Below are 12,919 nucleotides of genomic sequence, written 5' to 3' on the forward strand. Positions count from 1 at the left end.
AGATCCTCGAGAAGAAGGCATACTCAGAAATTAGGCCAAGGTAACAACATCCCAAATCTCCTTCCTTAATCTCCGCATAACATATTCGCTTTTTATCGCATCTACACAATCAAGAAAGGAGACATCATAAAAGATTAAAGAGAACGAAATAGGAAAAATAAGTCCATGTAGTCACATACCCAAGATTATGTTCCTTTCCTTTTTTGATTTGGCGTCGACCAACAAGCGGGTCTAAATGCCACTTTTCAGCCTATTTCTTGACGCCCCATCAGACAGGGTAATTCTGACAACATAGCCAAGCTCCATACATAAGGCCACCAATTGATTCTTCAAGTATAACTCTTCCTGAGACAAGTCTCTCTATTTGTAAGCATACGACTATTCCCCTGTCATGTAGGAACTCAGGGCCTAATATTTGTGAAATACATCCGAGCATGAGGAAAGATTAGGTTCCAAGTTACTGATCTTCACGTGCACTTTTTCCTTCAAAATAGTAACCAGGTGAAAGTGGTCTTTGAAATGCTTCACGTCGTCGAAATAAGTATTGAAATATATGACGTGTTGCCTCAAGAAGAGAAAACCAGAACCGTGTGTATATTTTGAGTTGTTTTGAGTTTTGAAAAGATGAAAGAACAATGTAACAATAGGCTTACCCCCTTGTACTTGCACCAATGTTGGAAGACTTTAACAAATGCCTAACTTACTAGATGCAACTCTGAAGGGAAATAAGCAAATGGTTGAATACAATGACTTTGAATTCATTGAAGGGAAAGTGATAACCTATAAGGAATAATAAACATTCATGAAAAAGGATAGCACACCCTTCATTTTGAATTCAGATCCTCTTATCTTCATTTGGAAGAAACATCCCTAATCGGTTGCAGGACCCGTGTCAGTTAAAGCATGGTAAAAACATCTTCATGAACGAAAGCATAAACATTCCTGAATATGTATGGATCCATCCAGTCACCTGAAATATCCTTAGTAGCCTTCTTAGTCGAAGTTGACACTATCACCGTGATTAAAATATGTTGTGAAGGAAAACTAATGCAAGTGCAAAGCAACAAGCACTACTATAAAATAGACCTTACATAACACCTATTTTACAATGATCTTCCTGTCAACCATGGTAATAGTTCTTTTTTAGGCATTTCTATTTTTTGTATTTACTAAAGGAAATTTCACAACGGTCATAGGTACCAACCATAGTGAAATGTACCTAGAGTGAAAGGGTTCGAATCCCAACACCAACAATATTCCATTTGTCGTGACATAATGGGCTTGTATATCACCACGGTATTTATAAACATCCATGGTGTAAGTTGCAATCATTTTATCACGGTTCGTATTGTCAAATGTGGTGAAATCTTTTAATTTTTTATTTATAAGTGAAATTATCTCTCGCTTCAGATACATTATAGTTGTCTCTCCTAAAACAAAACCCTAACATCTCTTTCACTCAAAACAAAACCCTAACATCTCTACCACTCGTCTCTCTCATATGGAAACCCTAAACTTATGCAGCCAACTCATCTTCTTCGATGGATACCTTTGTTGTATCAAATCTTAGCAACTGGCTACTTTACAGCTTCATCTTCACTATTGTTTATGTTCAAAAATATGTTTATGTATTATTGTTAATGTTTCAATAGCTTGTCTCATAATGTTTGAACTTTCTACTTGTTTTAACTTGTAGGCAGGGATGCTTATTTCAATAATGAGGAAGAAGCTAAATGAGTGTTGCAATTATGGAACTTTCAATGTTGACGCCATTATCGGACGTGTACGTTTCTGAAGCATTCTATGAGTTGATATGTTTGTTGTATCATGTATGTTATTTAAGGTTTCTTGTTGATGAATGTTGTTGTTAATATTTGTTTAAAATAAGAGTTTATTATATCTTATGTGGTTTGAGTGTTTTTCCAATTCCTTACCAATTATATAACTTCGCAATTTGCATTAGAAAATTATAATATGATAGATAAAGTTATATTAGAAAATAAATACACGTTAATTCTTGATAAGAATTCTTCAGCATGTTATCTGCATCTAGTTCTTTAATTGTTAGAACTTTATTTAATGTTTGTAGTTCTTCCACCACCCCTTTATCCACCTCTAATTTTGTTTACAAAGTAAATAATATTTTGCAAAATGAATTATAGGTGAAGGAATGGGAGGTGGAAGAACTAGGAGAATTAAACAAAGTTCTAACTTTAAAGAGCAAAATACGGATAACTAACTTAGTTGAAGAACTCTTGTCAAGCATTGAATGTGAACTTGTTCTTATAATATAACTTAATTTATCATGTTATAATAATCTAGATCAGATTGAAAGGTTATATGTTTAGTGAGCATTGGTGAAATAAGCATTCCACATAATTTATAATAAACTCAGTGTATATATTACAATACTTATTTATACCAACCGTTGTTAAATTTTATGCATTAAAGAATATTACAATGGTTATTTAAAGCAATTGTTGTGGTAGGTATCATGCCACATAGCTTATAATCACGGTCGCACCGTCATAGTGGAAATCATCATACATATAATCAGACCTTACATCACAATGGTAGGTCTGATGCGGTAGTATCCCTTTTCCAACTGTTATGATAGGTGTTTTCCGTAGTAGTGAAGCAAGTAAGCACGGGTGATCACTATCTCCAAATCCCTAAAAAAGAGGAACATAATAAAGAGGATAACATTAAACTTTGAAACTCATACGAAGGAATAATCAAACATGCAAGACCAAAGCTAGTCAACAAAATCGTCCAAACTTGATCCAACACAGAAACAAAAAATTCTCTCAAAGAAGAATTATAAAGGAAGATGAAACATTCTTTTTGTAGATCATCGACAATAGAAAATTTAAAATGATGCTTCAGAAACCTTTTATACGTGACTCGAACGTTGAGGATCACACGATAATCTCGCACCATCAACAACTATATCTTCTTAGAAACGACTCAAAAAGCACTTGAATACTCTAGATAAGGAGGAACACAACTTAAAGATGTAATTATTTGTGTTAATCATGCTTGTAATACCGGGAAAATTCAAAGTCGAATGTATTCGATAGAGTAGTAGTCGAATTTAATCTTTAGTAGTCGAATGTGCTTATATTCAACATGAGGTTGAATATAACTTGTAGTTAACAGGTTGTGTATTCGATAGGGTTGGATATCAACTAGTCCAACAAGGTTAATTAGTTAGAGAATACTTGGTGTACAAGTAATCTCAACTATAAATATGGATACACCCTTATTTTTAATGTACGCAACAATTTAGTTAGAATTCAATAAAAAATCCTCTTCTCCCAACCCCCCCCCCCCTTCTCTCTCTCTCTCTCTCTCTCTCTCTCTCTCTCTCTCTCTCCATTTTCTTCTAAAAGTTCTTCCCCTTTAAAATCTTTGGGCGACAGAATCACCTTGCAGCTAAGGTGTGGTTGAATCACTCAAGTGAAGAGTGAAGAACGAGATGCATGATAAATAAAAAGATTGATTCTTGTTCATCAAAATTGTTTTGAATTATCTCAAAGATTGGGGTTTAATTCCAATATTTGGTATCTAGAGAGATAGTTGCGATTCTTGGGAAGCATAAAACAATGAGTTATATTCCGAATGGACATTTCCCAAAAAATATTCCCATCTTGAATGACAAGAATTATGATAATTGGTGTAAGCAGATGAAGGTTGTATTATGCTATCAAGACATTTAGGATGTTGTTAAGAAGGAAGTAACACCAATTGGCGAGCATGCCACAAACGAACAAAGGGTTGCACATGAATATGTGAAGAAGAAAGATTATGAAGCTCTATTTATAATTCATCAATGTATTGATCCAGACAACTTTGAGAAAGTTAGTGATGTAGACTCATCGAAGGAAGCATGGGACATCCTGGAGAAATTGTTTGGAGGTGGTGAAAAGGTGAGGTTACAAACTCAAAAAAGAGTGTATGAATTGCTTCAGATGGAAGAAAACTAAAATATTAACGATTTCTTCACCAGAGTAACAAGACCGGTGAATCAAATCAAGATGTATGGATAAGTGTTGATATCAAGATCAGTAGTTGCAAAGATCCGGAGGTCATTACTTCCAAAGTTCAATAATATGGTAGTAGCCATATAAGAATCAAAGGATTTGTCAAACATGACAAAAGAAGAGATTTAAGGTATGCTTGAATCTCATGAACAAAGATGGCTGAATGATCTGCAAGTAAGAGAAAGAGTGGTGTGGCTCTACAGTCACATTCAGTTAAAGATAAGAATGGCAAAGGAAAATGGAACGTAACCAAAGGTATATGAGGCTACAACAATTCTACTGGTATAAGTTAGCAACAAGAAGCAAATCCATCGAACCAGTGACAACCCACAAACCAAATAAATCGCATAGGTGGTGTTGCAGGTAGAGGAAGATGTGGTGGTAGGAAACCTGATAAAAGTTATATTCAATGTTTCAATTGTCAGAAACATGGTCACTACGTGGGTGTTTGTCTTAAAAACAATAATCAAGAAATATAAACAAGATTGCAATTGACAAAGGACCCAAACGAAGATGAGGTTGATCCAACTCAATATAGAATACTCATTGGACCGTTAAGATACCCTTTCCACACAAGGCCTAATCTAGCATACAATGTAGGTAAGGTGAGTAGATTCATGCAAAGGCCAAAGGTATCACACCTTGCAGCCAAAAAGAAGATACTAAGGTATCTCAAAGGAACTCTCGAATATGGCAATTTTTTTTCTGCAATAGATGAAGGAAAATAATGCAAACTTGTGGGATACATTGACTCAAGTTGGTATGGTGATGATGAAGTTAAAAAATCCATAATTGGTTATGTGTTTATGCTAGGTGGTGCATAAATTGCTTGGAGTTCAAGAAAGGAACCCGTTGTAGCATTATTATCATGTGAGGATGAATACATATTTGTCTCTCTATGTGCATGTAAAGTAACATGGGTGGTGAATATAGTAGAATAAATTTTAGGAAAGAATCATGGGAAATGACAATGAAGGTCGACAAAATATCTGCTATCAACCTGGCGAAGAATCCGATAGCTGATGACCGTCCATAATTGCATATATTTAGTCGAAGAATCGGAGAAAAACAAGTGAGAGTCGAGAAAATTTGAGGAAGAATGACCAAAGAATGAGGGGAAAATATCTAAGTGTGCAAATTGTGGACTTAGTGAAAATTGGAGTGAAAAAGAAGAAAAAAGTGTGAAGCTTCAGAAATAATTACATCCACAACCTCAAAGTTGATGACAATAATTTTATCCCCAACCTTAGAGTCAATGACAATCATTTTATCCCCAACCTCAGAGTCAATGACAATCATTTTATCCCCAACCTCAGAGTTGGTGACAACCATTTTATCCCCAACCTCAGAGTTGATGACATTCATTTTATCCCCAACCTCAGATTTGATGACAATCATTTTATCCCTAACCTCATAGTTGATGACAATCTCTTTATCCCCAAACTCAGAGTTGATGACATCATTTTATCCCCAACCTCAGAGTTGATGACAATCATTTTATCCCAAACCTTAGAGTTGATGACAATCATTTTGATCCCCAACCTCAAAGTTGATGACACCATTTTATCCCTAACCTCAGAGTTGATGACAATTATTTTATCCCCAACCTCAGATTTGATGACAATCATTTCCCCCCTAACCTCAGAGTTGATGACAATCATTTTATCCCCAACCTCAAAGTTGATAACAATAATTGTATCCCAAACCTCAGAGTTGATAACAATCACTTTATCCCCAACCTCAGAGTTGACGACAATCATTATATCCCCAACCTCAAAGTTGATGACAATCATTTTATCTTCTCAGAGTTGACGACAATCATTTTATCCCCAACCTGAGAGTTGATGATAATCATTCTTACCCCAACTGCATAGTTGTTGATAAACATTTGTACCCGCAACCACAGGGTTGTTGATGAACATTTATGCCCCAACCACAGAGTTGTTGATAATCATTCTTACCCCAATCGTAGAGTTGATGATATTGTTTCCAGTCGCAAAACTGATGTTGATCATTCTTGTTTCCAACCGCAAAGTTGATGTTATTCATGTTTACTCTAGTCACAAAATTGATGATACCTCTGTCGCGGAGATGATGTGGATCATATCTTGTATCCAACCGCAAAGTTAACGTTATTCATGGTTACTCCAATCGTAAAACTGATGATGCTCCAGTCACAAAACTGATGGTACCACAGTCGCAAAACTGATGTCTATCATTCATATCCCTAGTCACAGAACTGATGTTGATGATATCATGTCTCCAACCGCAAAGTTGATGATGTTCGGTTTTTACCCCAGTCGCAGTACTGACATCAAACATATTTTGATACGTCTCGTGACTGTATATATAATATAGTCTATCGGGTACTTGACTGCAAGTGCACAATCCAGTCGTTTTAGTTTTAAAAGATATCGAACCCACAGGGACCGATGGTCAAACTAATGCTATCGATGTTACTATGTTTAGCTAAGGAAATGATTTTTTTAGAGGTTTGGTTGAACAAAAATTAAATATAAGGGAAGTTAAGTTTTAAGAAAATATTAATAGGGGGATATCAGTATGCAACGCATTAATCGTCAGGGATTTGATAAGTCACCGGTGTATATTTTAAGTACCAAATATCTTTCAGTAGAAAATACTTATTTAAAAGGCTTTATCTCACACTCTCGTGATTGTTGACTCGGACTATACTTTTAAGTCAGAATGTACGCTCTCGCTGTCCCATTTGAAGTTAAAAATACCTTTTGAAAATAAATAAGTTATAATTGCTTTTAAAGTGCTCTCGTTGTTTTTAAAATCAATGCCTAGTTTTTACTATCCAGTTCGACCCTCACGCTCTCGCGATTGTCGGTTCTCACCTTAGTTAATTTCCCACTCTCGTGGCAAAATCGTATTAAATAGCTTCTCACTCTTGTAACAAAGTTAATTAAATTTAAATTAAAAACCACAGCCAAAAAGATTGGTTGATAAAAGAAGTTTTACACCGATTATTATTAAATCCCATCTAATTAAATTGTTTACATACCGATACGGTAGTCTAGCCGGACATGTTAAATAACGCAAACACAGACGAACATAAACAGATCAACAATAAAGCAAACATGATAATAATAATAATAATGCAATAACAATAATAATTGAATAAAAACCTGGAGATTGGATAAATATAATATGCCGAATCTTGAAGTACTTGAGCTGTCCTCCACAGGTCGGTAGGATCCTGCTTCTTCGAAATAATTGCTTAAACTAAATTAAATAAATTGCAGTAGTTCCCCAGTGTAGGAAACTACTACTTTGGCTAAATGAAAAACAAAAATGGAAAGGGAAAACGGAAACTCTGAACGGAACGGTAACTAAATTACGGTAAAAGAAAACAATGTTGCTGAAAAAATAAAAGAAAAAAAAACAGAATTGCTGTGGAAAATAAATGCAGAGAAAGGTCTTGAAAGCTGGCTTCAGGGAGGAAAATTAAGCGTCTAGTAGGTTTCCAACTTCCATCCTTTTATATTCTCCATTTGGTCTTGGCAGTTGAGAGAAATAAGGGTGACTTGGTTGAGTGAGAAATCCACGTGAAAGTGGGCTGAGGAACGAGAAATAAGGGCGTGTGGATCACTTCTGTTGACAAATTCAATACGCTGCTTTTGGCCTTGTGACGGTCGTGGTGGGCTTGTGACGGTCGTGACAGGGTTTGTGACGGTCGTCACATGCACATGATTTGTATTTTCTGCTTTTCTGCTATTTTCTCTCCTGTTTCTTCTTCTTTTCCTTTCTTTTCTATAATTTGCTCATTTAAACATGGGAATTGAAATACCTGTAAAAACAACTCGAACACTTGCGGAATAATCGAATATAAATGAAAGTGGTACGATTTTTGAGTATAAATCAAGGCAAATATATGATGTATTTTCGCGTTATCACATTTCTATCCCAAACAGATAATGTCGGTCATATTTATATCTCCAACCTCAGAGTTGATATCATACCTTTGTTTCTAAATGATGATTTAATCAAGTCGTTACCCCAGTTACTGTACTGATAGTCACCATCATAATGTCATACAATTTACTCTCTCAGCCGCAGTGTTGATGAATAGCCTTTCAATCCCTATAGTGTCTTTATTCCCCAGCCAAGTCTCACTTGCCTTGGTGGAATATCCCAACCACCCGTACTTGCCAAAGCACATCAATGGAGGCAGAGCAAAAAATCACGACCTCTTCTACCTATCTTTTCTCTCTGGAGTGCAAATTTTATGGTCTTTTGTATTTAATCCTCTTCTACCTCGAATTCCCGAAAGCTATCATCATTCATGCTTTGGTCCAAGATAATTAAATAGGGCCAACTAGCATACCCCAAAAGTTGCCATACTTTTTCATTTTATCTGACCCATGGATCATTTCATCAGCATATTCACATGTCCTCATCATCCATCATAAGTCATTCATTTACAATTTGCATTTTTAAATAAGCATCATTGATTCAAACGTTTTGCAAATTATGACACAAGGATATGGATCAATGCCCATGAATCCCTAATTCTTGGTGCTTGAAATCTTGGTTTATGGAGATTGCATCATGGTATGTGATTTGATCATGGAACCCTAATTCATGGGTTTTAGTACACATGGAATGTTTGGTTTGCATCAAAAAATTGACTTGGTTTTGGATTACAACTTAGGTCAACTTTGGTGGATGGAATGTGTCATGTTTCATTTCAAGGATTACATTCGAGCATTTAGAGTCAAGAGCATTCAAATTAAAATGGAGGCAAATTGGGTTACTTGGATTACAAGTCACATATTACAAGTCATAAATTACAAGTTACAAGTGTGTAAATACATTACAAAGGTATCAAAATTGGAAATTACAAGGAAATTTGATGTTTGACCTATGGTTGACTTTTGATCAAAAAGTTGACCGAAGTCAAACCTATGCCATAGGCAGGTTTCTAAGAAATTCCAAATGTCTTCAAGCTTTGTGATCCTTCATGTTCTTCAAGTATGCTAAATCTCCCTAAATCCTCCAAATTCTTCAAGAATCCTTCATGTTCCTTTGTGATGCCATGGTGGTAAGCTAAGCCTCAATCATTATATCTCATGCATATTATTCATGTCAATCATTTCAGACACATGCACAATCAAGAGAGAAAATAACCTGCATAATCCGTTTGGAACTAACCATACCAAAATTACTTCAACAAAACAGTACCATAACCTCAGTTCAAATGCATTCATTCATTCAAATTCAGCCAATAAAATGAATGACACCAATTCACATATAACAATCCATATTGTAACAACTAACATTCACTTTTCAAGCATATCAACTTCATTAATCATCACAATAATTCATTCAACATCCTCATTTATTCAAGCAGCTCATAGTAATCCATATGAACCTTAACAAAACTAACTCGAGTTCATAACTTCACTAACACCTAACTACATTAATACACTTTAAACCAATTAACTGTATAATTTGCAACTAACATAAATCCATTGAATTTGACTAACCTAACTGCAACTAACAAAACTCACTATCTCCAATCATAACAAACTTTAACTAACCTTCAAACTAATCTAACCGAAACTAATTGTCATATAACAAAAATGGTAAATTCTAACAAACTTTCACGGTGGAAACTAACTAAGCTTAACAGATTTAACAATTACAAACCTCTATATAATCATCACCAATCATTGCAGAAGAGAGGATAATCATTTTTACAATCATTGCTGAATCATTTTCCACTGATTCCCTCACCCGCTCTCAATTCTCACCAAACCCTCACTTAAAGCTCAACTTTGCAGCATTGAAGCTTTATCTTGAAGCTTCAAATGTGCTTGAGCTAAGCCTCTCAACTCTCATAATCTTCTCTCACATACAACAACAGTAACAAGAAGAACATTGGGGCAATGTACCAAATGACAATGGTGACTTTCTTCCATGATATGATCCACAAGGAGATAGAGGTCTATGTGGATGATATGACGGTGCTATGGGATGTGTACTGGAGAAACAAGATCAGACCGGAAGGAAAGAACATGCAATCTACTGCATGAGCAAGCAATTCACCGATCACGAATCTCGATATTCGCTCTTGGAGAAAACTTATTACGCTCTAGTCTAGGTTGCTCGATGTATAAGAGAATACATGGTGTGTCATACTACCTTGCTAATATCCAGGATGGATCTTATCAAGTATATTTCTGAAAAGCCAACAGTAACTGAAAGAATAACCCGATGGCAGATGTTATTGACTGAGTACGACATCCAATATGTCACACAAAAAGCTACCAAAGGAAGTGTGTTAGCAGATCATCTTGCTCACCGACCAATGGAGGATTATCAACCCATACAATTTGACTTCCCCGACGAAGATGTTATGGTGATAAAGTATTGTGAGACCCCAGGTCCAGATGAAGGACCTGAACCAGGATCCCAATGGAAACTCATATTTGACGGTGCCTCAAACGCAAAAGGAAATGATATCGGGGTTGTCATAACTTCTCCAACAGGTTACCATGTTCCATTCACAACTAGGTTATGTTTCACTTGCACTAACAATATGGCAGAGTATGAGGCATGCATCCTAGGACTCGATAAAGCCATCAATTTAAGAATCAAGATCTTAGAAGTATACAGATATTCTGCTCTCGTTTTCAATCAAATCAAGGGAGAATGGGGAACACATAATGCTAAGATAATAAAGTGTCGATGAGATTACTTTCCACTACATCCCTCAAAAAGGGAATCAGCTAGCAGATGCCTTAGCTACTTTATCATCCATGTTTAAAGTCAAATGGTATAATGAAGCACCTTCTATAAGGATTCAACATCTGGATGAACCAGCATATTGCATAGCAGTGGAAGCGGAAGCAGATAATAAACCTTGGTATTACGATATTAAACTGTTCCTACAAAAACAAGAGTAGCATGCAAATGCTTCAAGCCAAGATAAGAAAATGCTCAGAAGATTGGCATCTCAATTCTTCTTCAATGGTGATGTGCTCTATAAAAGGAACCATAACATGGTCTTACTCAGATTCTGAGATGGATATGAAGCAAACATACTTATCAAAGAGATTCACGAGGGATCCTTTGGCACTCACGCTAGTGGGTACACTATGATTAAGAAAATTCTTAGAGTAGGGTACTATTGGTTGACTATGGAGTCTGATTGCTTCAAATACGTCAAGAAATTTCATAAGTGCCAGATCTACACAGACAAAGTACATATGCCACCTACTCCCTTGAATTTCTTGACCGTTCCATGGCCTTTCTCCATGTAGGGTATTGACATAATCGGGATGATCGAGAAAAAGATGCGAACAGATACCGATTCATCCTGGTTAATATCAATTACTTCACCAAGTGGGTAGAGGATGCTTCTTACACTAATGTGACAACACAAGTGATCACACGATTCATTAAAAAGGAAATCATTCGTCGATATAACGTTCCTAACAATATCATCACTGATAATGGGTTGAATCAAAACACCAAGGTAAGGGACAAGTTATGCGACAGTTTCAAAATCGAACACCATAACTCATCACCCTACAAGCCTAAGATGAATGACGCAGTAGAAATAGCTAACAAGAACATCAAAAAGATTATCTAGAAGATGGTAAAAACTTACAAAGGTTGGCAAGAAATGCTACCTTTCGCACTACACGACTATAGAACGTCAATTCGCACGTCAACAATAGCAACTCCTTTCTTTTTTGTATATGGCACTAAAGCGGTACTTTCTATTAAAGTAAAGATCCCCTCTCTGAGAGTCCTGATGGAGACTAAATTGGAAGAGGCAAAATGGGTACAAACAAGATTCGATCTTTGAACCTCATAGAAGAGAATCACATGGTTGTGATATGCCACTAACAGCTATATCAGCGGAGGCTGAAGAAAGCATTCAAAAAGAAAGTTTGTCCTCCTCTATTCGAAGAAGGTGACCTAGTGCTCAGGAAAATCTTACCTATCTACAAAGATCCTCGCGGTAAATGGACCCCAAACTACGAAAGGACATACGTCGTGAAAAATGCCTTCTCTGGCCGAGCCTTAATACTCACAACCATGGATAGAACGGAGTTATCACGACTTGTGAACTCCGACGCAGTCAATAAATACTATGCCTAGAAAAGAGGATAAAAGCCCGCTAAGTTGAAAACTCGAGAGGGCAACTTAGGCAAAAATTAGGACATCTCGGTGGGTTGAAAACTAGAAAGAGCAGTCCAGGAAAATATTAGAGACCTGATTAAAATAAAACCCGATAAGTCGAAAACCCCAAAAGGGAGGCTTATGCAAAAATGAGTATATCATCCCGATGGACTAAGACTCAAAAGAGAATTCCAGGCAAAAGTTAGGGATATCCAAAAGGCATATGACTGAAATACTTGAGTCAGACTACAACATGAATTCAAATGGAAACAATCAATTTAATCATCATCTTCAGAAGTAAAGTATCGCGACCTTTAAGACATAAGGATAATAGCATATGTTGAATTCAGTATGAACATAAAGTAATCTGTTTTCATTTCCATTTTTACATCTTCCAACCGTAATCTACCCTTATGGGAATTTCTCCTTCATGTACTATCGCCCATTTACGGGTCAAATTCCTCAATAAATAACGTTGTTTTTCGAGCCTTATTTCCTTTGTTTTTAATTTTTCTGCTTGATTACAAAAATATCAATTATTTGTTAATAATTCATTAAAACATCGAGCATAATAAAAAGACTTTTGAAAACATCTTTTACTTCGATTTCGAAACGTCAAAAGTATTATAAGCCTTCCAACATTACAAAACGCGGGGTTCCTGAATCAACAGTCACATTCTAATCATCACGAAAGTTTCTTCCTTTTTAATCGTTCT

The 12,919-nt window shown here is 36.0% G+C and overlaps 1 protein-coding gene across 1 annotated transcript; it reads left to right on the forward strand.

The window, feature by feature from the left end:
• Positions 1-10,230: 10,230 nt before the first annotated feature.
• LOC127121638 (uncharacterized) lies at positions 10,231-10,764 on the forward strand. The gene has a single exon (XM_051052093.1). The coding sequence runs from the start codon at positions 10,231-10,233 to the stop codon at positions 10,762-10,764; it is 534 nt and encodes a 177-aa protein (XP_050908050.1).
• The last annotated feature ends 2,155 nt before the right edge of the window (positions 10,765-12,919 follow it).

Source organism: Lathyrus oleraceus, chromosome 2, assembly GCF_024323335.1.
Source record: "Lathyrus oleraceus cultivar Zhongwan6 chromosome 2, CAAS_Psat_ZW6_1.0, whole genome shotgun sequence".
Classification (NCBI taxonomy): domain Eukaryota; kingdom Viridiplantae; phylum Streptophyta; class Magnoliopsida; order Fabales; family Fabaceae; genus Lathyrus; species Lathyrus oleraceus.